At 30.4% G+C, this 15,245-nt stretch overlaps 1 protein-coding gene across 1 annotated transcript; it reads left to right on the top strand.

Annotated features, from left to right (window-relative positions):
- Positions 1 to 7,492: 7,492 nt before the first annotated feature.
- On the top strand, positions 7,493 to 15,218 carry LOC124940523 (serine/threonine-protein kinase CTR1). Its single transcript, XM_047481048.1, has 16 exons — positions 7,493 to 8,234; positions 8,824 to 9,125; positions 9,222 to 9,366; positions 9,792 to 9,895; positions 10,744 to 10,952; positions 11,396 to 11,764; positions 11,922 to 11,962; positions 12,225 to 12,293; positions 12,400 to 12,500; positions 12,597 to 12,681; positions 12,899 to 12,997; positions 13,530 to 13,598; positions 13,680 to 13,811; positions 14,210 to 14,304; positions 14,374 to 14,533; positions 14,890 to 15,218. Exons 1-15 carry the CDS (start codon positions 7,641 to 7,643, stop codon positions 14,483 to 14,485), a joined length of 2,526 nt encoding a protein of 841 aa, XP_047337004.1. The 5' UTR covers positions 7,493 to 7,640; the 3' UTR covers positions 14,486 to 14,533; positions 14,890 to 15,218.
- The last annotated feature ends 27 nt before the right edge of the window (positions 15,219 to 15,245 follow it).

Raw genomic sequence — 15,245 nt, 5'->3', positions numbered from 1 at the left:
ATTTATTCCATGAAAGCACAATGTCAATGAAATCTAAGAAATAAAATTTTCTAAATTCTATCCCCTCTGCACCTTTCATGTCATCAACCCCACAATGCAACCATTTAACATATTCTTTTGTTATTATTGATATGAGTACGTTTTAGCAAAAACTGGTCACTATAGTTTTCTTTTCCTAGTTATAAAAGATTCAATGTTGTAATTATGTAGTAAATTTTCTTCACACATCAATCCAAATCAATTCTAAATATTCCTCCAGATCTACATAAATCATGACATCAAAGAACATAACATTTTAATCCTTACTGCTATACATAATCTAACAATTCAAAATGATATGCAAGCATAAAGAAAATCGAAATCCACGCTGAGAAATTAAAAATCTGTCAACATACCTTGAAATATACATCTCCGTTAACTCTTCAATCCCATGGCAAAAGCTTCAATCTGAAATCTGTCGTCCTTGAATGAGTTCCTAGATCATGACATCAAAGAACATAACATTTTAATCCTTACTGCTATACATAATCTAACAAGTCAAAATGATATACAAGCATAAAGAAAATCGAAATCCACGCTAAGAAATTAAAAATCTGTTAACATACCTTGAAATATACCTCTGGTGAAGATGACAATCACGAATATACATCTCCGTTAACTCTATAATCCCATGGCAAAAGCTTCAATCAGTAATCTATCGTCCTTGAATGAGTTCCTAGATCATGAACTCAAGATCTTTACAATGAGGATTCTGTAGAGGAACGAGGAGAGATCTTGCAAAGAAAAAAGTATGATTCATTAATGGCGGAAATTTATTCATTTGGAAATTTTGCCGCCAAGTTGCCTTTTCGCATTCCCTCCCATTTTTGGAGACTTATTGGGCGAATCAAGGCCCATGGATTGTTAAAATAGGGATATTGGGCCAATCAAGACCTTGTAACTTCTTTTTCATTTTATTTATTTATTATTGTTTTTTAAATATATATAAACTATTACATTTTGACATCATATTAATTTTACAAGCTTACAAATAAAAAAATATTTTTAATTATCTTTGTTTTGAAGAAAAAAATAAATAATAATAATTTAAGATTATGTGCAATTATGCAACTCTGAGTCGGACAACAACTTATCTGGAAATTAAATAAGTGGTTTTATATACATTAAATATATATATATATATAAATATATAAATATATAAATATATAAATGGATTCATTTCACATCTCATATATTATCATTAAAAATGATAATAAATATTTTATTAAATTAATTATTATCCTAAAATCTAAACTCAAGTAAAAAACTTGATTGATCTTTGGTTATAAGATAAATTTTTATCTCAAAACATAACAATTATATCACATATCTAATCAATCTATTTATCTATTAAAATATCAAAATTATTCCTTTTTTTTTAATATAAATTATATTTTTAAATATAAATGTAGAGACAAAGGGTAATTGGGTAAAAATAAAATAAAAATCAATTTTTTTATACTTTTAATAAAACGAAGGTTTTTTTTTTTTTTTTTTTTTTTAGGGAAAACCCAAACAAAACCAAAAAAACACTTTCTTAGTAAAACCCAAAATTAGAGCTAGCCTCACTTGTGTTCTTCCTCGACTTCTCTTATTCTTCTAAGTTTTATCTTCTTGTTTGTTCTCTTAACAGTGATAATATAAATAGATAAATATTAGTTCAATTGCATACTTTCTTTTAGGCTCATGTACATTAATTATATGATATGGCAAACAACTTATAGCATATTTGTGACATTCTAAAATAATAGGACATAAAACACTTTAGTGTACGATTATGCTATTTAGATATCATGGATCATGTATATATTGAGTACTCTTTAGATTTTATTTTATAGTCATTTGTGAGAATAATATACTAGGTCGAGTATATATATGTTATCAGTCGGGACTAGAGTTGAGCATCGTATATAAACGTTCGTATTCGATTTGAGCAAGTCATATTAGACACTCAATCGTGTCGTGTTGTGTCATGTCTAAATCTTATGTGTGTCGTGTCTAAATCTTATGTGTGTCGTATCGTGTCTTTACCCACTCAAAATATTATGATTCACGGACTCTTTCATGTCGTGTTATTCGTGTCCACGAGTTTATTCGTGTCGTACTAACTCGTGTTTAAATTCGTGTTTCGTATTATTCCGACTTTGTTATTGTGTCAACACAATCGTGTCTTGACACTCATATTAATTATTTATTTATTTATATATATTAAATTATAATTTTAGTAAAACTTATAAAATATTATTATATTATCAAAGTTAAATTATTATCATATATTTTGTTTGAATGTTTTAATAATAATTAAAATTTTAAAATTTTAAAAATAATATGTAAGTTAATAAAAATAATATTTGAGATAATTTTTACGAGACTCAAATTTTTATTCATATAATTTATTTAATATTTATATTTTATTTTTTAGTATATTTAATTTTAATTATATATATTATATTTATAAAATTAAATAATTTATAAATTTAATGAAAATGTAAATATATTTAGAGAGACGTGGCAATTTGATAATGTTAATGTAAAAGTGGGGAGTTTGAGAAAGAAAATAGGAGAGAAAGTGAGAAATCTAGGTAAAATTTATAAATATATATTATTATATTATTAAAATTAAAATTAAAATTATTATCATATATTTATTATTTAATGTATTAATAATAATTGCAATTATAAATAATTAAAAAATTAATAAGTAATTAATAAAATAATATTAAAGAGAATTATTAATAGACACACATTTTTATTCATATAATTTATTTTTTATTTTAATTTATATTATTTAAGTTAATATTTTATTTTAATATTATATTTTAATGTGTTTAATTTTAATTATAAATATTACATTTATGAAATTAAATAATTTATAAATTGAATAAAAATGTAATAGGTTTAGAAAATGTTAACGTGGGTAACTTAGGTCATTTGACATAACTGTGTTTATGTCGTTTCGTGTGTATACTCGTGCTCGTGTCGTGTATATACTTGTGTCGTGTCTATACTCGTGTCGTGTCCGTATCGACTCGTAACCGTGTTTCGATCGTATAAACTCATAATCGTGTCGTGGCCGTGTCGTCTCGTGCTTATATCGTGTCAACCCAAGACCCGAGTGAGATAATATTGTATTGTGTCGTTCCGTATAAATATCGTGTTGGTTCGTGTCGGTTCGTATTTAGCTAACCTATTACCCAGCTCTAGTCGGGACAGATCAAAAATTCGAGTTAAGGTTGACTTGAAATAAATGGATTTACAAAAATAATAAGGATAGTACGAATAAAACGAATTAATAAAAGTAAGTTTTACCCCAATTTTCTATGAAGTGGAGAAAATTTGTGAATACAATTGAAAACTTAAGAAAAAAATTTAGGGGTTATTATTTTTATTTATTGAACTAATCTAACCCTTCTAATTAATTAGTTTGTACATTAAGAGGCAATGTGAACTAACATACTTGGAATGTAATTAAGCCTCAACTAATAATAAAGTGAGTTCTCATTTCCTACTTACTAAGCAAGCCTAATTACACTCTTTTTAATGAAAGCATCAATTATGGTGTGAAAATAATTAAATAAAAACTTATCAATATGACTATAATTTTTAATAGAAAAATTAAATAAATCAAATATCATAAACACATTGTTACAAGAATATTAAATTAAAAATTAAGGCAGTGAATGTGGAATCCTATACGGGTTGTATCATTTTTTAATTCAAAATAAATTTATATACTTTAAATTTGGGTTAAAAAACAAGTTCTATCCTGATATTTGGTCATTTTGATATATTTTTTTATTTACTTATAAACAAACTAATATATAAATAATGATAAAATATAATAATCTTTATATAGAACAAAGTAAAAATATATCACACAACAATTAAAATTATAATCCAAAAAATAGTATGTATATAAATCAATTTAGATCATACACAAACCAACAAAATTAATATTAAATTTAATTATTTTTTATTGAGATGATTTTTACAAAAAATTATGACACAATATCAATCAAACACGGGATCATAAATGGACAATGATATATCTACCTTTAAATCTCACTGTTTACATTTAAAAATATATATATACAATCAAAATTGTTGAATCAAATATATTGTTTTTATTCTTATTTAATTTATTATATTTTATGTTAAAATATATAATATTTGTGTTTTATAATTTATAAAATTACTTTAATTTAGTTGATTAAATGTGATAATATTATTTATTATGATGCTAAGTTCAAATCTTATTAATGTATATTTTAAAAAATAAGTAAGTTGACGAATAATTTAATGTATATTTGTGTCGAAATAAACAAATAAAATTATTATTTCATAATACAAAATTTGATAAATGTTCAAAAGTGACCTATTTTTAGAAAACAAACTTACATGATTAATGTTATTATTTGATTAATAATTAAATATATGTATATATATAAATTGACAGTATTTATTTATTGTTGTTTTTTTAGGGTTTAGGGTGGATAAGGCCAAGGGGGAATGCACCAAAGGACAACATGATATTAGATATATATGATGTATATATTTTTTTTTATTTTTTTCACTTATTAAATTATATATAATGTATATTTTTTTCCCCACTTATTAAATAATATATAATGTATAACTTTTTTTTTTGTCCATATCATATAAATCGGTCAAATAATTAAACATGAGCGGCCACCGATTTATTTATCCATTAAGAAAACTACACTTAAAAAGTTAAATCCATATTATACAAATTGGTCAAATAAATGAGCCACCGCTATTTATATATCTATCCATTACAAAAACTATCATTTTCTTTTATTTAATTAAATATTTTGATCAATATATAAATTAACACCTTATGTTATAATACATTTTATTTTAATTCAAAACATGTATATTAAACTAATGCTCCTAAATATTTAATACACTGAAATACAATATAATGTGCTAACTTTTTAATAAAAAATTAACTTAATTAGAAAGAAAAAAATTATATATAATTATTTAAAAACTAATTCAATCATAATTATTATGTATAGGTAAAAAAAACTATAATTTCAGTCATACTTAAAAAATAATTAATATGAAAAATAAAATAACTCATAATCTAAAAATTTAGTAAGTAAATTAAACACGCCAATAAATTCAATATGTTTCACATTTTACATAAGCCTCAATTTAATAGATATGATGATCGAGTATACATAAATGGACTCTTCTAGTGTGGGAGTGTCTTGTTTCCTAAACATTCTATGGATCTAAACTTTCATTGACCTAGATCCCGGTACTAGATAAGACTATTTAGATTGCATGAAATAAAACTGCAAGGAATTAATGATATATTAAACACATTATTTATTAAACTTCGAAGGAACTATATCCAAACTTTTAATGACATAAACTCATCGGTAAGAGTCGTCTTAATCTTCCTGTAATGTATCCACCTTCAAACGCTTAGGCATAGTTATGGGTGTCATGGTAGTTCACCTTAATTCAAATTTTTTAATTTTTTTAACGATATAAATTGTCTTTTATAAGTGAGAAATCTCACCGGCCTTTCCACAAGACACAATCGTAACAATTCAACATGGTTCATCCAAATGAAAAGTTATATGTCATTAAAAAATTTGTATAAGGAAATTGCATCACGAGCTCGTGTAAATTAAGTTGATGCACACGAGGTTTTATGAATTTAAGCTTAATTCATGTAACTCATAAAACATATAATCAAACATGTAATGTATCCACGACATACACACCAACTAGCTTTAATGCGAGAGTTTGTTTCAAGACATATTCTAACCAAACCCGAAACCTAAAACTCGATCTTATGAATTTAATCTTAATTAAAGTAACCCATAAAACACATAATCAAATATGTAATATATCAACTACATACACACCAACAAACTTTTATGTGAGAGTTTGTTTCAAGACATATCTAACCAAACCAAACCCGAAACTTAAAACTCTAGTTTCTTTCTCACCGCCACGATAAGAATTAGATTGCCAATATGGCCTTAACAGTCATTCCATATTAGACAAAAATTACACTTACTTTGTTAGATTATTTAAATTGTTACTATAGTTGTAAGTTGAGTAATGAGTTAGCTAAATACGAACTGACACGATCCAACACGATATTTATACGGAACGATACGATACAATATTATCTCACTCGGGTCTTGGGTTGACACGATACAAGCACGAGACGACACGGTCACGACACGATTATGAGTTTATACGATCGAAACACGGTTACGAGTCGACACGGACACGACACAAATATGGATACGACACGAGCACGAGTATACACACGAAACGACATAAACACAATTAGTCAAATGACCTAAGCTATCCACATTAACATTCTCTAAACCTATTACATTTTTATTCAATTAATAAATTATTTAATTTCATAAATATAATATTTATAATTAAAATTAAACACACTAAAATATAATATTAAAATAAAGTATTAACTTAAATAATATAAATTAAAATAAAATATAAATTATTGAATAAAAATGTGAGTCTATTAATAATTCTCTTCGATATTATTTTATTAATTACTTATTAATTTTTTAATTATTTATAATTTCAATTATTATTAATATTTTAATTTTAATAATATAATAATATATATTTATAAATTTTACCCACATTTCCCACTTTCTTTTCCATTTTCTTTCTCAAACTACACACTTTTACATTAACATTATCAAATGCAAATGACCACATCTCTCTAAATACATTTAGATTTTCATTAAATTTATAAATTATTTAATTTTATAATTGTAATATATATAATTAAAATAAAATATACTAAAATATTAAAATAAAATATAAATATTAAATAAATTATATGAATAGAAATTTATGTCTCATAATAATTATCTCACATATTACTTTTATTAATTTACATATTATTTATAAAATTTTAATTATTATTAAAACATTAAAAAAATATAAATAATAATTTAATTTTAATAATATAATAATATTTTATAAGTTTTACTAACAATATAATTTAATATATATAAATAAATAAATAATTAACAAGAGTGTCAAGACACGATTATGTTGACACGATAACAAAATCTAGTCGGAATAACACGAAATACGAATTTAAACACGACTTAGTACGACACGAATAAACTCGTGGACACGAATAACACGACACGAAAGAGTCCGTGAATTATAATATTTTGAGTGAGTCAAGATACGATATGACATACATAAAATTTAGACACGATACAACACAACACGATTGAGAGTATAACACGACTTGTTTGAGTCGAATACGAACGTTTATGTATAATAAACTAATGTAGTCGTAACTCATATAAATTTACCAAACTATTTATTTTATTTTGTAATAAATGAGTGTATACTTTATAGTGACGTTATATAAGTTATAACAAGTAGAAAAAAGCAAATCGGAATTCCATAATTTCCTCTCGAAGTGATAATTTCTAGTGAGAGAAAATCTAGAGAGACGGTGCTACTTGAAGGCCAAATCCTATACAATCCAACTAGTCAAATGGAATCTTGATCTTCTCTTCGAACAATCTTCACAATCTCTTCTTGCCGTCATTTCCATGGAAATGCCTGGCCGCCGGTCGACGAACTACACTCTTCTCAGCCAAACTCCCGACGACTATCCTCACCCGACGCCGCCGCCGACGACGACGCAGTTTGCTGCTTCATACATGGAACCTCTATCTGGAGATAACAATAAAGGTAATAAATCGGAGAAAGTTTTTGATTGGGATTTAATTCAGCATCCTCCAGGTAGAACAGGAACAGGAGGGATCGGTTTACAGAGGCAGTCAAGTGGTAGCAGTTTCGGTGGGAGTTCAATCTCCGGAGAAGGTTATATGCCGTCAGCTGCGGCAAGCGATCCTGATTTTTACAGTCATGTACAGGACGATTCGTTTAAGGTTAGCGCCGGAGGAGGATCAGAATTTATTTCTAAGTCGTCCGAGACTAGGTTAGGAGGATCGTCTTCTTCGAGAACTTGGGCTCAGCAAACGGAGGAAAGTTATCAGTTACAGCTGGCTTTGGCACTTCGTTTATCATCTGAAGCTTCTTGCGCTGACGATCCGAATTTCCTGGATCCAGTTTCTGACGAATTTGAATCTCGATCATTTACTCTATCTGGCTCACTTGAGCTCATCTCTCATCGGTTTTGGGTAAGCCTTTTGTTGTTAGATGATCTTACCGTATTTTTTTAGCTATCTTCATTCTGCTTGTAATACTGATGCACGAGTATTGATTGCATCTCATAGGAGTGCTAGAGATTTCATTATGTTCCAACATGTGTATAGGTGCTCTAAATGTCTTGCAACGAAGTTCAAACGTTATGGTTGTAGTTCCAATTGCATAAGGAAGCAAATAAGATCGATTAATTGACAGAAACCACAGTTTGATACAACAATTGAACACAGTTATATATGGATTTCGGAAAAACAAGTAATTTGGTATAATGGATCTGTTTCTTGTTGTCTGTTTGGTACTTATTCTGAAGAAATGCTTCTTAGAGAAAAGAATTTAGTTTCTTTGTTGATTCCCAACATTAACTGCGCTTTTCTTGACGTCAATTTCCTTATTTTCCTCAGTATTTACTGTGCTTTTCATAGCGCTATATTCCTTCATGTGCTTGCTTGTTAATTCACATTCTCATATATAGAGTTGTCATGAGATGACCTTTGTGTAGATTATGATGTTTAAATACCTTTAAATTGATTGTCCTATGTTGCCAAATTTATGTATGCATATCAGGTCAGTGGACGCTTATCATATTCTGACAAAATTCCGGATGGGTTTTATTCAATTCATGGCATGGACTCGTATGTTTGGGTCATGTGCAATGACCTCCAAGAAAGTGGACGTATTCCATCACTTAATATGCTCAAAGCTGTTGATCCCAGCATAGATTCTTGTGTCGAGGCGATATTGGTGGATAAACATTCTGATCACAGCTTAAAGGAATTGCAGATCAGAATTCATAATGATTCCCGCTGTTGCACGAATACGGTTGAAATAGTTGACCACCTAGCAAAAATGGTTTGCGAGCGTATGGGGTGAGTTTTGACGCAATGGTTGATCACAGTTACTATGCTTCTACATTTTCCCCATCAGATGTTAATTTTATAACGTAAACTTCTTGCTCTTGCAAGGGGAGTAGCTTCTACTGGAGAAGACGCCCTTATTCCTTTATGGAAGGAAGCTACTGATGAACTCAAGGATTGTTTACGATCTGTTGTGCTTCCTATTGGTACCCTTTCTGTTGGTCTCTGCAGACACAGATCATTGCTTTTTAAAGTATGTGAGTGCCCCCATGAAAGTTCAATTAGTTTTTTCTTTCCTTTTCTGGGAGGATTCTTAGGCTCAATCAAATAGAAAATTTTACCTTTATAATTAAGATCCTTGTTTGGATTATATTGTTTTATCTAGTTTAGAGTAGGCTCCATAAGCATTTAAATTATTTTTCATGCAAATGTTCTGTATTTCTAGAAAGGAAATACACTCTAGCACTTCTCTTTATCTGAGCATATTTTTGCTTCTCTTTTATTTTGTTTTTTACCTTCCCTTGCCTCTTGTTGATACCTTAGCTCTTCAGTGATGAAGAACGGCTCATGTGATACAGAAATTGCAAATATTTAAAACTTTTGTATATTTTAGCCTTTGCTTTTGGATGAGCAGGACAACTGATATGAAGCTCCCCATTTCCATTATTTTTTTTTCAGGTTTTAGCTGATGCAATTGATTTACCCTGCCGTATTGTCAAGGGATGCAAATATTGCAAGAATGAGAATGCTTCCTCCTGTCTAGTCCGCTTTGGCCTGGAGAGGTAAATATGCTAAATATCCTATTTGTCTTGATTTATTGATTCTGTACATCCACAAAGGTAAATCGTACCATGCGGGCTTTCTCCACATTTTTCTGGATCGGAAGTCATGCATTAGTAATTAAGCCCAAGTTTCTCTCTTTTGTGCCCACTTATGCAGCGTCTTTTAGTCTAGCGAATGACATGTATTCTCCCTCCCTTTCATGTGCCCTAAATGAACCGCACTGCTGCACCTAGATTTCTCTAATAAGATTCACATGTTCTCGCATGATTAGCTTCGGTGCGAAGATTCCTTTAGTTTCTCAATTGGTAAACTTGGAAATTATTTCAGTCTCCATTAATTTTCAGTTTCTTCACTTGATTATTGCTCCTGAGAAATGAATAGTGTTTTTTCTCATGTGGTCAATGTTCTTGTTACAAAAGCCTAATGTGTTTCTTGTGAATTCTCTTTCTTCCTGAGTATTTAGTCTCGGCGTAAACTCTTAATGATCTGTGGACATCTACTCTTACTCCTAATATTTCTTTTCAAACAACCTCTTAATTGAAGTGGTAACTCTCGAACCCCCACTTGTGAAACTATAGGGTAGATTCCTTGTGCAAAGCAATTGGGCCACAACAAGCCAAGCCCAAGAGGTTCATAGGAAGACGAACTATAGTCCGTTAGGCTCACACTTCATTCTTATTTCTTGTGATTTCCGGATGTGGGCCATCACAGTATTTTATGGTAATTTGTTGTATTTTGTCAATAAATAAAAAGAAATTGTTGCATTCTGGATATATCTGAAGTGTTAATCATTAGCTTTCCTATTTATTGGAGATTTTTGAATGATATTTCGTACTTTATACTGTAGGGAGTATCTGGTTGACTTAATTGGGCAACCTGGGTATTTATGTGCACCAGATTCCTTGTTAAATGGCCCATCTTCCATTTCAATTTATTCCCCATTGTGCTTCCCACGATTTAGGCAAGTTGAATCTGCAATTGATTTTGGATCACAAGCCAAACAATACTTTTCTGACTGCGAAGTCCTTAATCTTGTATTTGATGATTCACCCCCAGGTAATCTCTTTTCTCAAGTACTCATGCTTGTTATTGATTATTTAGTTTATCTGACGCCAAGTTATTGTAGACTGTTTCCTATTGCTAGAAATGTTTTTCTTATTTCTGTTCGATATACTGGAAGGAATGGTCCAGCTTGTCTGGTTATGTTAGTCAATAAAGGGTGTTCGGTGCTCTGAGATATCCACCCCTTTAATTGATTCGAGTATTTTCAAAACTTAATAAATAAATAGGTGATAAATAGAAAACAGTAAGTTGTTTGCAAGAATCACTCGATCTCTAGAGAATCAAACCATTGTTTAAGCATATATATGTTTTCTCACTTTTCATGTTTATTGGACTGCATCCTATTTTCTTTATTGACATGCCTTAACGCATTTGAGAGAAGCATGTTACATACTCAACAATTGATGTCTGAGATATTTTTCTTGCAAATATTGCAGAGGATATTATTGGTGATTCTGCTGGAGACTTGATGCTTGGCAAACAACTCGATGGGTTAGATAGACGTAGGAATATGCTTGCTCTTCCTCAACCACAGGTCACCCGGAATAGTACTAGTGCTGGAGATTTGTTACATTTTGAAAGCTGTAGTGCTCAAGGTACTATGAGCACGATAAATACATCAGCAGAGTTGGCTGCTCAAAATCATTTTCGTCATGATATGTCCAGTCTGGAGGGAAAAAGAATAGAAAATTCAAGGTTTCATCAGCAAGATCAGAGCATGAAGCCAAGTGCAGAGCTTATCCCTGATATTGATCATTTTGATATTCCATGGAGTGATATCATTTTAAAGGAGAAAATAGGAGCAGGTAAAATCTTTTTTTTAAGGATATTAAGTCATTTTCCTGTTTATGCCCTGCTTGCATCATTTTCACTTCTTATCTAATTGTATTATTGTATATCTCCAGTTACTTTTTATTCTTTGTTCCCATTTAGTTATAAGTATGTACTCTGGTGTATTTTCAGGTTCATTTGGTACTGTTTACCGTGGCTACTGGCATGACTGTGTAAGTCATATTATTTCACAAATTTATGTGCTTGCTACTTTATTTTATTGTGGATTTGATATTTATTTGGAGATTAAGATTACAATTACAATTTCTTCAATTCCAAGAAAGTAAGATTGAGTAAGGATTTTGTGTCTTTCTTTTCTTCTGAATTTGTAGCACCGCCTTATCTTACCTATGTAAGATATCATTTCTATTTTAGTCTTACTTTAGGTTATAGGGCCTAGTTTCCTTATATTTACGTGTAACCTATATTCTTCAGGAAGTTGCTGTAAAGATCCTTATGGAAAAAGACTTTCATCCTGAACTATTCGGAGAATTTCTAAGGGAGGTAATAGATGGTCATAAGTCATGGTTTATCGTCATAGTATAAGAAATTGAATAGTTGGTTATTATATTGCATATCCATTCAGTAATTGCACCACTGACTTTCCTAGGTTGCGATCATGAAACGCCTCCGCCATCCAAATATCGTTCTTTTCATGGGCGCCGTCACAGAACCCCCAAATTTTTCCATAGTCACAGAATACTTATCAAGGTTTTATTTTGTTTCTGTACAGTAATCATGTGCTATTATATACAGTTGGAAGTAGATGCTGATGGATTTTTCTTTTTGGGTGTGTTTCAACTGCAGAGGCAGTCTGTATAAACTGTTGCACAGACCTGGTGCAAGAGACGTTTTGGATGAGCGGCGTAGATTGACTATGGCTTATGATGTGGTATTGTTTATTCTCACTCAAAGCATATAAACTTCAATTCTGTTGCTATCATTTTTGTTTAGCAATGTGGAACAGCATGTTAGAAGTTCATTTACTTTCTTCCTAGTTCATACTGGTCTATTAATCCAAAGCCAAAAAGGAATCAGCACAGACATAGCAGATATCTACTCCTGTTGTTTTCTGCTTAGTAATAATGTTATACAATTGTTTATTCTAGGCAAAGGGAATGAATTATCTTCATCGGCGCAGTCCTCCAATTGTTCATCGTGACTTGAAATCTCCAAATCTCTTGGTGGACAAGAAGTACACTGTCAAGGTGAGATCTTTTCCCCATCCACCAACCAAAAAAGAATGATCAAAAGACCCAAATTAGGGCTTGACATTGATTTGAATCTCATTGAACATGTTGAATATAGGGCTGAGGATTGATCTTGATTATCCATCATCTGCCATACACAACTATGACTGTCAAATGATACTGCCTTTTCTTTCTGTTTTTCCATTCCAATATTTTTGATGTGTTCTTTCTTGGTCATAGTTGCTAGCTTCTTTTTAAGACTATTTGGAGGTCTTAATAAAAAATGGAAGGTTCCTTAACATGTTCAATGATCTTCCACAGCTAGTTTATCTAGAAATCTTGATTTTCTGGTCACACTTATTAGCATCATAATTGTTTGATATATTATTTATTAGAATGGACAATGGGTGGATGTTTTTGTTCAAAATATATCATATGTGGTTGAGTTATCAAGTTTGCTATATAAGGCTGCAATATTTTATTTAAGTCTGATTCTTATACCTTAAAATACCGGAGTTGCTCTCATACATGTCTCATGATGCCTATTCAGGTCTGTGATTTTGGTCTTTCGCGTTTAAAAGCAAATACATTTCTTTCATCAAAGTCGGCGGCTGGAACAGTAAGTCCATTCAGTTCTTTCATTTTAAAATTTTTATTTCTTGCTGACATAGTATAAACTTGTTTCTTTTTGCATTAACAGCCTGAATGGATGGCACCAGAAGTTTTGCGTGATGAACCATCGAATGAGAAATCAGATGTATACAGCTTCGGTGTGATACTGTGGGAGCTTGCTACATTGCAACAACCTTGGGGGAATCTAAATCCTGCTCAGGTTCGTAGCACTTCACTTTTTGAAGCATCAAACTAGGAGTGAAATGAATCTCAACCAAAGTTCAATTCTAGAAACAAAGGGAGGAACATGAATTGGACAGCTCTAATTATTCAATCCCAGGGTGTATACAAACAAACCTTATTGTTTCCACTATAAATATATGATGTCGGATTTAATGCAGTCTGGACAATTTAAGATGATCCAGAAAATTGATTCAACTAAGACCTGACCCAAAATAGTATTATTTATGAATTTTCACTCATTTTCCACTGCTAATCATTGTAATTGCCTCAAATTTTATTTTTTCTGACCTTAAGTGTGTCCTATTGTGCGTGAAATGAAGATTAAGTTCCTTCTTATAGTTATTAATCATCATATCAATGTGGATAATCTGGCAGGTTGTGGCTGCTGTTGGTTTTAAAAGCAGAAGACTTGAAATCCCACGCGATTTGAATCATCAAGTAGCTGTCTTAATTGAGGCTTGTTGGTCCAAGTAAGCTACGTTCCCATTTTCCTATGTGTCATAAAAAACATTATTTCAAGTTATTTTTTTATACTTCAGTGAACCCTGGAAAAGACCTTCTTTTGCTAGCATCATGGAAATACTAACGCCGTTGATCAAACCACCGACATCCCTACCAGTTCATGCAACAGATATGTTATCACCTACATGACGTCGTATTGGAAGTTCTACATATGCAAATGTGTCAAATAGTCCACAGGTATCTAAATCTCATAACAATATATCTATAGTTGACATGGTCCTATAAAAAAATTATTTATTTATTTGTGAAAAGGGAGTAGTGTTACTGATTTAATAAATAAAATAGCCAAACAACACTTACAAAGACTCTTACTACCTTGGTGGGTTGAGGTTTCTTTTTCTTTTAACCCCTCTAATGAGGTAATTTCTTCAAGTGATTTGGTTGCCTTCAATTTTATCCATTTCAATATCTTACAATCTTGAACTAACTAACCTAATAATGAAATGCATTGATTGAATTGCTACCCTCTACTTGCATAGTTTGTTTGTAATTGCAATTGGTCATCCTGATTTTGTTGGTTGAAATTCTTGCAGGGTTCGAGTGTACATATATTTCGTGTCGTCTTAAAGAATACCACTGATTCTTTCTGCAACCCAAATAGATTGGTTAAGGTTATCCCAAACCAATCCAAACCTGCTTAATCAAAAATTTCTGGCAGAATATTCATGTAAGCTTGTAAGTAATCTGAAATTTCAGTTTATGAAACGAATGAATTTATTTTGTATACTATTATAGAATGAATATTTTCCCCAATTCAACAACTGTTATCACCTAAGGGGCGTATGTGTCTAAACTCAGTTCAATGTACTTGATCCTTTTGTAGTACTATACTACTATTACTATCTATAAATGATGTTCATCATATTTCAAGTTTTTTTCACTTATGTTT

This window comes from Impatiens glandulifera, chromosome 5, assembly GCF_907164915.1.
Source record: "Impatiens glandulifera chromosome 5, dImpGla2.1, whole genome shotgun sequence".
Lineage (NCBI taxonomy): Eukaryota > Viridiplantae > Streptophyta > Magnoliopsida > Ericales > Balsaminaceae > Impatiens > Impatiens glandulifera.
This window is presented reverse-complemented; position numbering and strand designations above follow the sequence as displayed.

Bases quoted from the DNA above. Each gene is read 5' to 3' on its own strand.
- LOC124940523 (XM_047481048.1), top strand. From the start codon at position 7,641: ATGGAAATGCCTGGCCGCCGGTCGACGAACTACACTCTTCTCAGCCAA. The intron at 8,235-8,823 runs GTAAGCCTTTTG...TATGCATATCAG, and splicing joins TCATCTCTCATCGGTTTTGG to GTCAGTGGACGCTTATCATA. The intron at 12,501-12,596 runs GTTTTATTTTGT...TTTCAACTGCAG, and splicing joins GTCACAGAATACTTATCAAG to AGGCAGTCTGTATAAACTGT.